At 39.8% G+C, this 14,037-nt stretch overlaps 1 protein-coding gene across 1 annotated transcript; it reads right to left on the reverse strand.

Annotated features, from left to right (window-relative positions):
* Positions 1-1,650: 1,650 nt before the first annotated feature.
* On the reverse strand, positions 1,651-3,679 carry LOC102232401 (homeobox protein MSX-2-like). The gene is made up of 2 exons (XM_005813424.3): positions 3,197-3,679; positions 1,651-2,499 (listed from the first exon to the last, which is right to left on the reverse strand). The coding sequence occupies exons 1-2, from the start codon at positions 3,543-3,545 to the stop codon at positions 2,117-2,119; spliced, it is 732 nt and encodes a 243-aa protein (XP_005813481.2). The 5' UTR covers positions 3,546-3,679; the 3' UTR covers positions 1,651-2,116.
* Positions 3,680-14,037: the final 10,358 nt, after the last annotated feature.

Consider the following 14,037-nt stretch of genomic DNA (forward strand, 5'->3'; position numbering starts at 1 on the left):
CAAACTTTATAGAAAATTGATCAAACTCCCTTTAGATATCAATATCCCGGTCAGTTTTTCCAGCTTGTTTCGCTATTTTGTCCTAAATTGTTATTAAGTCAGGATAAAATCTAAATCCAAAATACAAGCTGTCACACATCACATAAGATTAACACGCCTGATCCGAAAGTTTCTAAGTGAGTAAATGTCTGTGTTTCTATTTATTTTGCATGGTTTTACTTGTAGTCTGTTTAGCAGCAGCAGATTGTTTAAGGTGTGTTAAAAAACAAACAAACAAAAGTTGTTCCCAGATAGTGAAAAGTAAGAAAGCAGCCCTTCCGTTTGGTATAGAGAAAGAGAAAAGTTATTTATTTAAGCTAGTAGGTTGAGTTCAGACCCCTTGCAGTGCTTGCTCGGGCCCAAAAGATTAATGTCGAACCCCTTTCAACTCAAGTGCAACTTTAATTATTCAGTAAAATCTGTCAAAAGTTACTCATCTGTGATAGTATGTACTAACACCAGCTGTTCAGCTTTGATGCTTGTGTGTCTTATTAAGTTTATTAGTTCCTCAATTATATATATATATATATATATATATATAACGCTGGTGGACACATTTCTTCTGCCTGGAAATAATATTTATAATATTTATATTTTGGAGCAGCCAAGCTCCAAAACATTCATGTTTTAGAGCCAGAAGTTTGAATCTGACAGAGAAACTCGGAAGACTTGGATTTACCAAAGATGAATCCTCATAAGATCAATAGAAACAACCAAGAAACTGGTCAACAGCTATAGGAAGGACATCATTGACACTATGATGCCATACAGATTATTGAAGCGACTATAAATAATTTTCAATTAGACATTTTTTATAATGGTTATCTGTTAAATTGTTACTCCTTTTATTGTGTTTTATCATCTTTTAAGAGATACTTGTCTCATTTCCAATCAGGAGCAAACATTTTCAATGAATGAGAATAATTTTAAATGATCTGGCAAAGGGTGTGAATAATTTTGGGCCCAACAGCAGTGTTTTTAAAATGTAGATCATCTTTCAAAACACAAAAAAGTCCATATCAATTTAAAATAGTTCAATCTATTTTTAAAAACTGGTTGATGGCTGCAACAGGTTTGGTGTCAGATTTGTTTTCATAAATTGTTGGGTCTTTGTATTAAGAAAAAGGAGGAAGAGATGTTCTGGCCTTCACTTCTTATACAGGTTTAAAAAGAAATACTTAAGACTGACATTTTTTCAATCTGTAGTCCAGTAATATTTTTGAACAGTACAGGAAATCATGATTTAGACCTTACTTGTAAATTTTCTTTTTGTTTTATTCTTGAAATTAAAATATATTGGTCGTGGTGTCTTTAAATCATTTATGAGCCATAAAGCACAACTACACTGAGGAGTCAGTTTTAGTCACTCTGTTTTAGGGTTACTTTCATGTAATTTGTTAATCATAACGAGGGTAAATATGACAGCAAAGTTCTTAAAAAAGTAGGAAACGTGGTACTTTGTCACAGCCTTAGAAAAACATTTTCTAAGGCTTTGCAACGTCAAACACACAAGTCTGGATACCTTTATATATATATATATATATATATATATATATATATATATATATATATATATATATATATATATATATATATATATATATTCTCAATCCAGAACAAGTTGGCCTTTCAAAATAAAAAAATAAGTAATTGCATCTAATGGAATTAAGCTTTAGTAAGTTAAACCGCTTACAACACAGCGGAGTGCGATTTAATTTTCATCTTTTGCGTAAAATGTGCGCAAAAGTCCACTAAGGAAAACAAGTTTGCTGGCCTAAAAATAATTTATCTCTTTATAAACGTCATCTGGTCTGACCTCTTTAAAATCTATTACTCCATCAAATTTGTCTCCAAAGAAATAAGGTAGACCACGCTTGTAAAATATATATATATATATATATATGTAAAAATATTTCTCACACCAATTATAACGATATAAATGTCATTGAACTTACAAGAACTGTAAAAATAAAAAAAAAGAAAGAGAAAAAAACAGAGGGATATGTTTTGTGACATTTGTTATTTTCTTTCTAAAAACATATTTGACGCTTTTCCAACGCAGCGTCCTGGATATTAGTTAAGACAAGTAATACATCCCGTAAGGCCTGCTGAGTAGTCCGGGTACGGGGAAAGCAGGCCGAGCTCCGTACAGAGGCGCTGCGCTCAGCGGGAAGGGGAAGGCGAACGCCGGCAGCAGCGGCTTTGCGGCCAGCTTTATCTTCTCCAGCTCGGCCTCCTGCAGTCTCTTGGCTTTGGCTCGGCGGTTCTGAAACCAGATTTTGACCTGGGTCTCTGTGAGGTTCAGGGAGTTGGAGAACTCTGCTCTCTCCGCGATGGACAGGTACTGTTTCTGACGGAACTTCCTCTCCAGAGAGAGCAGCTGGGATGTGGTGAAGGGGGTCCTGGGTTTTCTGTTGTTCTTGTGTTTCCGCAGGTTGCACGTAGTTGGGCTGGGGATTCCTGGAAACAGATTGATCAAGTGAGAAACTGCGTTCAAGATGAATCATGGTTTCTATGTCGATATGGTTTGGTTTCCTGTGTCACTTAACAAAACTAATGTTAATCAACCTTTAGATTTTTATAATCTAATGTGAGCGAACGGCAAAATCTGCCATCACATTTTGTAGATTTTAAACTATAGCCTATCAGTGGCCAGCCGATATGTGAGTGTGGGCCCCATTTATGATTTTTCTTCCAGGTAAAACTTGAGCCAAGAGTTGTCCTGCACCAAAAATACACAAAATGCAAATAACATGAGTCCAGTATACATTTGGCGCACAATATCAAACCATTTTACTTCTCATTTTCCCTAGTTTTTTTTATTTTTATATAATGGTTACTTGTATTGAGCAGAAAACGTCGGAAAAACAAAACTTTCTTGAAGACAGAAAACGTGACATAGTGACCTTCTGCTTGATACAACAACGTTTTTAAAGAAATCTATTCTGAGACCCATTCAAATCAATACAGTTTTATCATACTTTACGATGAAATCGTAAAGTAGGCTATTTATGACCGTAAATATCTCTAAAGAATTTCATTTCTAGACTTTTTTTTTTTTATTGTCTTGTAACCGAACTGAGGTAGGCTATAACCATAATACTAACACAAATTCTTATTAATAGTAGTAACAATAATGATAATATCTCCAACTTACTTGTGTGTGCATGGTATGGATCCTGGAGCCAGGTCCTCTCCTTGTCGCTAAGGTCCACTGCCTCCAGTTTGGACCCACAGATCCCTCTCGGTGACGCACACTCGGTCTCCTCCGTGCGGACGCAGCCTGACTTAAGGTCAGAGGAGCGGGAGCTGCTGCACGGAGAGGTCCTGTCCGATATGAGGGATTCCACACTGAAAGGCAGCTCGAAACCTTTGGTTTTACAGCTCCTTCTGGGTGCCATGTCCAGCTCCTCGGCTCCAGTTTCTTCAGCGGCTTTATCCTGACGCGACGTGTCCAAGGCCGGTGATCCTTGCGCAGGATTCATTACGCACGACTGCGGTGCCATGCAACCACTTTCCCCCCACCGTTCTCCCCGCTGCTTTTTTAATGTTTGCGTGTGTTCACTTGATGTAGATCAGGGTCATCGTTGTGGTTCCGCTGACGCTGCGCATCCGCTGGTAAGCTGAGTTTTACGCACAGGCTCGCATTTTCTTCAGTGAAGAGCCAGAAGTTTCTCTCTCATCTTACCGCGGGCGAATCAGACATTAAAAGTCTTCCACGTGACTCTCCTGGTGCGCGCTCTGATAGGACAGATGGATGATGAGGTTAGTTTGCTGTTGGTGGGCATTGACAGTTGTAAAACGTGTAAGCGATGGCAGATAACTAATTCAAGGAACGTGGCGCAGATGTAAACTTTCCATGATTTACTAGAGACCTAAGCAGCTCAGACCTGCAGTTTTTATTGTACTTCTTATTCTTGTTTTTATTCTTTGTGTAGTTTAACGTTATTTTTTGTTGTACAGAGCTTTGTGATTTTACTTATGTGAAAAGGATTTTATAAATAATATTTACTTACTTTTATTCTTCTCCACTTTTTGGTGGTCAACTATTCCTTGAGGAAAGTTTGCATTATAGTAAAAAAAAAAAAGTAGACATTGTGGAGGCAGGACTATTTCTCTGACTTAGTCATTTGTTTCTGGAGTTTAACATTTTAAAGAGTAGCTTAACGGATTTTTTTTTTTCAGCGCAACTTGATTTGCCAGAATGTTTAACTTTACTTTGGCAGTCAATTGTGAGCGTGTCAGACCTGCGTGGAGTCCAAAGTCGGGCTGTTTACATAAACCAATACAACAATTATGGGTTGAAAGCCTATTAAATTCACTCGAAACTGCATGGAAACAACAACTGATTAATTAACTGCGCCGATCCGGACTGTGTGCGCACGCAGTAAGCTAACATAAAGCATGGATCTGTCTCAGCGATTACGTTTTAGAATGTTAACTCAAGTAAAGCCAGTCCAGGGCCAATGGAAAGGGCTGATTTTAACAAGCTGTAAATTAATTTTGCTCGAAGGAAAGTCTATGTCTCTTAATCTAAGAAGGTGTCATAAGTTTCAAAGTGATTACACTCTGAAACTGAAAAAAAAATCACTTCTAAACTAAAGGTTTTTAATATTTACATATAGCCTGTCAGGTGTGTCCGCAAGAAGCATTAACTAAGAAGTCACGGGAGTGTGTGCTTATTTTTTTAAATTCTAATTTAGCACAAACCTTGGAATATCTGAGTTTGCATGTAGGAGCTTAGATGTTAAAAAACTTTAAAAAATTAACAATCGAAATCCCAAAAATGTGTCTGGTGAAAGAATTTCTACTTTGCCACAACACATATGCAGAAAGTCCATGTTTCATTTAATTTCTTTAAATAAGGTGTACATAATGGTTAGCTAATCTACTGATATATTGTAAGCTCTGCAAAGCAATGTGATAATAAAATACTGTTTGCTTATGCCATAGGCCGGCTCATCATTTGATAGCTTCTGAGTATAACAAATAGTAAAGACTTGTGAATCGGTTGTGAATGGGTAAATTCCTGCTTAAAAAGGTGACTAAAAAAAACAGACCCAAAAACCTCATAAAAGTTGTGTTACAAAAGCTCCATTTATTAATAGACATTTTCACTGAATTGTGCAGGAAAATAAACATAGCTTCAGTACTTTGTTGTAATTAAAAATCAAAGTTTCTCAGTTTATATTGATTATCCATCCATTGTCTTCCATGCTTATCCAAGATCAGGTGATGGAGGCACCATGTCCAGAAGAGAACTCCAGTAATAACTCCCTCTCCTTATAGTGGCATCCTCTGGCTCATTCTGCGGGATCGCAGTGAGTTTCCACCAGTGAGTTCTGAATCTTCCCTGGGGTCTCCTCCCAGTGGGTCGTGCCTGGAAAACCCCCTAAGGGAGGGGCCCAAGCAACATGCTGAACCACTGAAACTGACTCCGTTTGATGTTGAGAAGCAGCGGCTCTACTATGAGCTTCCCCTGGATGGCAAAGCCCCTTATCCTGTCTGCAAGGCTGAGTCTAGCCACCCTTTGATACATTTGTATCTTTGTATCCAGGATCTCGTCTTTTGGTCATGATCCACATCTGAGGTTCATAGGTGAGGCTCAGAATATTAAAGGACCAGTAAATTGAGAGCTTTGCTTTTTGGCTAAGCTCTTCCTTCACCTCAACTGTTTGTAGCAGCACCCACATTCCTGCAGATGAAGCTCCAATCTGTCTGTCCATTTCATGTTCCACACCATCATCACTCGTTAACAAGACACCAAGATGCTTAAGCTTTTCTTCTTGAGACAGAGACCAACCTCCCAAGCCAGACGGAGCAGTACACCTGAGCGAGCGCATTCTCCATGGCCGTGGCTTTAACTAGTCCCAGTCAACCCTGGGACTAGTTATTGTGCTGTTCCTTTCCATTTTTTGTGGAACCACCTCATGTGATACAAGCTGGACCTAGATGGGTTTTTGGTCAGATGCGATTTGATTGTCAGTAAACTGCATTCGTTGATTTACGTCAGAACACGTTAGTTGGTGAGATAACGATAATTCTCTGGTCAAACTTTGAGGTCCAAACCTTTTATCAATAAGAAAGATAAGAGGGCATAGAAGCGACAAGACAACCCCCAACAAACAAATATAACAGAAGATTTTGGAAAAACTGACATCCCAAGGGTACACACGCAAAATGACATCATTGGAGCATCAATCGCAGCACTTTCACGCTCACAGACTGCCCACGTTCTCGCATTCTCTACCACGTTTCTGCCCATATTCACTCCCACACAGTTAGGAACACACTGACAATAGCAGCACACCCAACTTCGCTAGAACCGAACCAGATGTTAATCAGCTAGAGTGAGACTTTGCCCGTAGAGAACCACGGCCTCAGATCTAAAGGAGCTGACTCTCATCCTAGCCCCTTCACACTCAAGTCTTCACTCTACAGTGAACGCTGAAGATGCCAACAGAATCACACCGTCTGTGAAAAGCAAAGATGAGACCCTGAGTGTCTGAAACCAAACATCCTCCTCTGCGCAACTAAACCTTTAGATCCTGCCCACGAACACCACAAACAACAGGCAGCCCTTTCTCAGTTATTCAAAATAAAGTAATCTGATGAGTTTGTGTATACCACTTGTTTAAACTGTTTAAATCTAAGCTGTAGAGCAAAAAGTAGTGACACGGCTTGTTGAAAGCTGTTATAAAACACAGTAGTTCATGGTCCTGGTTCATTAAAGCAGCATAGCTGTTCAAGCTGTGATTTACCGCTCTCAGTGTATTTCCAAGAGTGATTGTCACTGTAAATTTTCATATCGTGGCCTCTAATTTAATTGTCTATGCCCATATATTTCAGCCTGTTGTGCTCATTGTCTGCAGCCCCTTTGAGAGTCTCTAAAGGGCCTTATTGAAGAGGCTCGTCCAAATTAGTTTTGTTCCGGAGCTCCTCGCATCAAGTCCAATAACTCCCATTGAAACCAAATATGTGAGGCTTTTTTACTCTGCTGCTGGACAGGCCTGAAGCAACACACTGACTTTCTGTCTGTCTCCGTCTTATAGGACAATTGGTTAAATGGAGTTAACTGTTTCCCTCCCTGAGGTATGTTCCTGCTTTGATCCTGCTGTGCCTGGCGCCTGTCTGCTCGGTCTCCCCCCTCTCGCTCTTTGTGTGACAGTGATAGATTGCTGGGTAACCATACAAGCTTTGAATGACTGTAATTTAGGGCAACATTACATTCTCATCTACTTACAGCCAATATTATCACTCTGAGATGAAAGAAGGTGCACGGTTGTCTGTAGTCTTTTTCTTTGAAAACAAAAATGGGTATTTTTATTTCTTTGCTGACAGTTCACATGCAGACATCTACAGCATTGATTGCCTGTATAGTTTTATAGAATATCTCCTTATGTTTGTAAATATTAAGAATATGATACCTTTTTTTTTTGCAATTTATTTGTGGTTGTTCTTTTACCTCCTATTTCCTGCTTTTATGCAAAAAGTCCAAAATGTTTCTTCCCTTTGCATAAAACGTCAACACACTCCTAAACCTATTGGCCTTGCCCCAAAGGAGAATAGCTTAAGAGTTAATTGAGGTTTTCAAAAATGCATTTCCTTTCCAAGCAGACATGTTGAAGCAGGTTCTATATGTTTCGGTTTACAGATCTTTGACTCCTAAACCTGTATTAAATGCATTCAGAAATATGAGAAGGAGGTTGAATTTGATTAAAATGACTGTCAGATTGCGAAAAACAACAAATACAATCTAATACAAATGCAAAGACAAATATTACAAAATTTCACTAAAAAATATTTTCAGCACAAAAATATGTTATGAGTTATGACCCACACACAACTATAGGGAAGGCTGCTGATGTATCCATTAGTCCAGCAGATAGTCACAGGTTCCCCCACAAAGAGGTTAAGCTACCAAAACTCATTGCTAAAGAAGCTAGATGTTCACAGACTGCTGTGCTGAAAAAGATTAATGGAAAATTGAATGGGAGAAAAAACTGCTGAAGAAATATGTCTCACTCTTCCTGTTATGTCATTTAAAAAACTGATAAGAATCACATGACAACTTTCCTGGAACAAACTGGGGTCATGCATTGTGCTAAACATACTGGTTTCCACTTCTTGCATTCGTCTTGCAGGTTTGAAAGATTGATGCGGTGTTGCACAGGCTCCAAGAATATTAAAGTGAAGCAGGTCTTGCCGCCTGCTCAGTTTCTCTCAGGCCAATCAGCCAGAGATCAATTGGCGACCCTGAGGTCTCCCCTGTGATGTTCCTCCTTATCTGCAGGAAGAGTTGAAGGAAACTACATCAACACGTCAGTTTCAGTTGCTACTGACTCTGTCTTCACTCAGGTTCCAGTCTAACCTGCTGAACCATTATGACAAAGGTGCAACTTAACCTTCCTCTCTTTGTCAAATTGTCACAGAATATAGCTGAGCCACATTGTTTTCACGGTACAGAGTACACTGCCTTGTGAAGTTCTTCATATCGCTTGAAAGTTAGCACCTAGTCTCACAATACAAACACAAACCTGAATATATATATTATTTGGACTGTGTGAGATAAACCAACACAAAATAATTCATAGTTGATAAGTGGAAGAAAAAATTAGAAATAATGACTGTTTATGTATGTATGTGTATATATATATATCAATATATATATTGAATCAGTTTAATGTAACATTAAATGTTACATTAATGTAATTAATGTAACATTCCTAAATAAACAAAGACAAACCTACTGATGTTTGGCGATCAGCATAAACTGACAGGCTGAGCAAAGAGCACAAATCTGAGAAACAGCCAAGGGATCAAAAGTAGCTCTGGAGGAGTTGCAAAGATCCACAGCTCAGGTAGGAGAAGCTACTGACTTATCAATTGCTTCTCTCAATAGCATAACTTATAAGGTTTTGCCACAAGAGAGCACAGCAAACATGTTAAAGATTCACCCAAAGTTGACCTGGCCTACATGCAATGTGTGACATAAAAGCAACTGTAAACATCACTATCAACACATTCGGTAACATGATGTTGGTTTGGTTTCCCTCTGCAGAGATAGAGAAATCGGGCAGAATCGATGGGATCAGATCAAAGTTTGTTGAAGGCTGCTGACGTAGAAGGCGGTAACTCACCCAGAGCGCTACTCATGCAAGAAACGCCACTGCAATGGAAACTCGCATGGCAGATAAGGCTTGAAATTATTGTAATTAGCTGACAGGCTGCTGATTGGTTAAGTGCTTTTCATTTATCTACTATATGTTAGCATGACTTTTAGAGGACAGTGCTGACAGGTGAGCTGAGAGTGGTTTATTGTCCCCCTGTTTGTTTTGTACGTCTTAGTTTGGATTTGGTTACAAGCGGGTGAGTTCCACATGGCGTCTGATGGAGATGAGCTTGCTCTGACAGACGAGGAGCTCTGCACTGAGCCTTGCCCATGGTGCCAGGTGCTAACAGACAAGTGGAGATACATGGATGCCATATTGTTGTGGTTTGGGAGAAAATGGATGAGGACAAAGGGAATTGGACACCCTCTCTGGACTCAGGGAGAGATGGGTGTTATAGCGAGCTCAGTGATGGTGCTGACAGCAAGGGGGTCATTATACTCCCTGCGCTCTGTGATAATGATGATGAGGAGGATGATGATGTTGGAAAATAACCCAGGAAGACAGGTTGGAAATGCTGGTTTATGATGCAGCACTGTTCATGCTGATTTAGTTCCCATTTGAGTGAAAGTCATAGCAAAGACAGCAAGAAATGATGCTGGATTTACAGAGACAAGCGAAAGTTGAAAACTGTGTCATGATATACTTAGATTGAACAAATTTAGCTAAAGAAGTCAAGAAGTCTCCTTGATGGGCAAAGTTGCTGCTGTTGCTTCTGCAGAGAAAGGCTAGCGCTACAAAGTATTGGCCTACGCAAACTTTTTAGAAGATTTTCAAAATCACTTTTGCTCAACTTCACAATTAACTCGGTGTTACTCTATCAAATTTAATTCCAACAAAATACATCAAAGTTTCTTTTTGCAACACCATAAAATGGAAAAGAAGTAGTTTGGATACTTTTACATGGGTTTATAGGCTCATTCAGTCCTAAAAACTCAGATCTAGTTTCAAAAGCAAGATCAGTTTGACACCATCGGCACTGCTGTGTGGAAGGACCACAAATTTGTAATGCATCAACTCACTTAAACTACAGTGTACATTTATTATTTTCAAAAAGTCATATGTATAAATATTACACAGGAGAACCCCTAAAATGCGTGCCAGTACTAAGCAGCAAGATCTAAGATCCTCAGTGTTATTTGCTAAACACTGTAAATAAATAGGTCATTAATAGCCATAAATTATTTGACTACACTTTGAAGGTTGTGGTTTGTTTTGATCTATCCACAGAAGTAGTAACTGCCAGTGCTGACAATGTCCCCCGTCCCCAACATATTTCCTAATCTGTTCTGACTCACACTTGCTTCAAAAGATGTTCCAGGCACATTGATTATGTCTGTAAATTATGGTTTCATCTATCAGAGCCTCAGATAATGTTCACCACATTAGAAGAAGCCAAAACTGGAACAAATTGGGGTTTCATGCTTTACTCTGGGGCATTGTTGTTGTTCCTCTAAATGGTGGGAATTGCCCATTGGATTTATTTCCTCTCAGTGATAATGAGGTCATATGTCTCTTCAAACTTTAGGAAATAACTGTACTTTTGTTCAACTCCGATGTTGAAGGTCTTGTGTAAATATCTTGTTTAATTTAAAAATATTAAGGTACTAGCTTAATTTTGGGAGTTTCTAATTATATTGGGAGACTGAACAAATATGCTGAGATTACAATAGATTTCACGTCGTCTCATGGAGCCCTGAAAGGAATAGGAGGGTGCAGCAGAGGCCCCTGAATAAACAACTATTAAATCCCTCCTGCACCACTATGAGGAAAATCTCCAGTCTTTGCATTAAAGCAACCAAAACACAAAGCCAGGACACAAAGAGAGTTTAAAAAACGAGGGAGAATGAGATGTTTGCCCACCATACCTTTCCTTCATCTTTTTAGGCCTGGAAGATGTTTGTAAACTGGAAAAAAGCAGCAGTAGATGTGTGAAGCAGGAGAGAGGTGGGGGGGATAAAGTAGATGAAGGAGAAGATGAAAGCTTTGTTGTGTTGATGCTTAATGAGCTGGAAAACACAATTGAACTTCTCTGACTGTGGAAATTGCTGTGAGGGCATCGTAAATTAGCACCAGTATGGGAGCTGGCCCGCTGATAGAAAGAGGGCTTTGTGTGGTGAGGACATCCTCAGAGGCCCAAAGCTGCTGAAATCTTCAGCGTTTTCATAGAGAGATCTGTCACCAAAGTTCACCAGTCAGTCTTAGATATGGACAGATAGTGTTAGCATGTTAGCTTGTTTCTCTGCTCTTAAATCTCACTTGATCCCCATCAGCGTAAAGGCCGTATTATTCAAAACAGTAAAGCCACAAAACGGCTAAAAAAAGGCAAAGATGTGTCTAATTCTCCTCTGATATTCGGAGAGCTCCAAAGGATGGCTTTGCAGGCTTGGCACATGCCTTCTGTTACTAAGTGGCTTCATATTGAAAGGCTCTGCGGCCACTATTCTCTCTCCCACCGGGTGCCAGCCTCTCTGCCCTGGCAGCTGCTGGGCTTCAGAATGGACCCATAGTTTCAACTCTGCAGGTGAGCTGCACAGCCAAAACAGGGCCCCTCAAAGGCCTTTTCAGAGTCTCAATAGGAAACTGACTTGGGGAGAGAGAAGCGGGCACACAATGGCCGCCTTCTCTGGACACAGAGAAGATGGAGATGAGCTATTGGGCTTGTGCTTTAGTGTTGCTTATAGCCATGTCGGGGAGAGGTGAGGAGTGAAGAGAGGAGAGGATGAGTCCCCCCTTTTAGGGTCTGTGAAGGCGTGGCTCTTTCTGCTGTTGTGTCCTGACACCCCTGCATTTTGAAACCAGATGAAGCACCGTGTTTTCTTCCATGTCCAGGAGGACACTGTTATCTACACAATCCTCTTTCCGTACACCTTATTTTCATGTCCTTTTCTTGACAAGTTGGACTTTAAGAGCTCTTCCAGTGTGTGGGAAGAGAATAAAAGACCTGAAATCCTGTTGCTCTTTGCTACCTAATTTTCATAGATTGTTTTAAGTGTCTATTTGCTAAAGACATTACAGAAGGCATGGCAATGGAAAGGCTGAGTGACAGAGGGTGGATATTCACTTAAGGTCAGATAAAGTCACTCTTGATGAAATCACACAAAATTCTAAAAGAAGAGTGTATTATGTAAAATTTACTTTTTTAAAGCTTTATATCATGTTATTTTGGTTTTCCCTCATCATCATTGTGATGATGACGAGAGTGTTGCTATGATTCTTTCATGCATGTCTGAGGAATCTCCCATGTCAGCTGCTAGGAGGTGCCTAAACGCTTGCTCTCACAAGGCGCCATCTTCACAGAGCACCCCTTCCCTGCATCTTCCCCTCTCAGTTCCTACAGACTAGCTGCAGCAGCAATTAGCAAACACCTGTTTGAAATGCGGGTCGACTGATCTTATCATACAAACTACTTCTCAGGTCAACTCTCCCAAGAACGGTTGTAAACAGTATAGTGGAAGAGCATGGTTGTGATGACGTGCTGAAGGCGGAGTGTCGGAAAGAAATGGAGCTTCTTAGAGACGGAAGCCTAATTTCAAAGCATCAAATTGAGAAGTCAAATTTCTTTGAAGTCATGTTTGTTATATACAGCATTTTTGCAACAACTGAAGGCAGCACAGTTACTTGACTGCGCTAAAAAAACACAGGTCAGAGCATCAATGATACATACTGATGAAACTCTGCGGAGATTTTATCTTTTTTCTTTTGGAAGCAAAACCACAATGAAAAGTTTTTATTTTGGTCATTTCCATGGACAAATTAAGAGTTTTGAGTTATTTCACAGGAGTTGCTAATAATTCTGACCTTAACTGTAATAAAAGATGGGAAACAGATAAGGCCACTAATTGAAAGATGTCGATGTTGTGTTATCCTATTTTAGTCATATGACATGGAAAAGCTAGCTGCCTACATGTTCTAGGGGAATTTTACGCAACAAAAACAATGGAAAGGAAAAGCTAATTGGTCCCTTGAATTAGATTTAATATGTTGTAAAACTGTAAGAAAAGACAAGTACTGCTTTCCTCATAACTCTTTAATTCTTTATCCAGAAATTTTATGGGAAAGTGATAACTTTTCTGCTGTGTCACACGGACAAACATGGGACTGTTTTTTCAGACATTTGTTACAGTCACAGTCAGAAGTTTACCAGCACACATCACCAGATGAGAGTCACAACATTTTGGGGGTTTTCTTGATGCATAATCTATTCCACGGTGGATATAGAGCATATAATTTTAGTCTCTCCCAATAGGAGAAGTCCCGGGACAGACCCATATCCCCTCTGGACCGTGAACACCTTGGGGTCTTCCAGAATGAGCTGGAAAGGGTTGACGAGGAAAGCAACGTCTGGCTTTCCCATGATGGCTTGTGGCGAACTGCAAACAGACCTTTTCATTACTTTCTCTCAACAGTGGCTTTATTTTTTACCACTCTATCATAAAATCCAGACGTGTCGAGTGCACAACTAATAGTTGTGTTGTCAACAGATTCTCCCACAAGAGTTGTGGATTTGTGCAGCTCCCCAGGCTCCTCTTGGCTGCCTCTTTGATCAATGCGACCCTTACCCAGCCAGTTCAGATGGATGGCCGGGTCTTGTTAGGTTTTTAGTTGTATCGTGCTCTTTCTATTTCTAGAAAATGATTTGAGCAGTGATCTCTGGAATGTTTGAAGCTTTGAATATTGTTTTAGCTTAAACTTCTCCAGAGTCTCATCCTCAGTCTGTCTGCTGTGTTTCTTGGTCTTCATGACTCTGTTTGTTCATTAATGTTCCCTAATAAACTTCTGAGGCCTTCACAGACAATCTGGATTAGTAAGACTAGGTTGCACACAA

This window comes from Xiphophorus maculatus, chromosome 22, assembly GCF_002775205.1.
Source record: "Xiphophorus maculatus strain JP 163 A chromosome 22, X_maculatus-5.0-male, whole genome shotgun sequence".
NCBI lineage: Eukaryota > Metazoa > Chordata > Actinopteri > Cyprinodontiformes > Poeciliidae > Xiphophorus > Xiphophorus maculatus.

What these genes read in the sequence shown, in the direction of transcription:
- LOC102232401 (XM_005813424.3), bottom strand. Translation starts at nt 3,545, where the DNA reads ATGGCACCGCAGTCGTGCGTAATGAATCCTGCGCAAGGATCACCGGCC. An exon ending in TCCATACCATGCACACACAA is followed by an intron (nt 2,500 to 3,196) that starts GTAAGTTGGAGA and finishes ATCTGTTTCCAG; the next exon opens with GAATCCCCAGCCCAACTACG.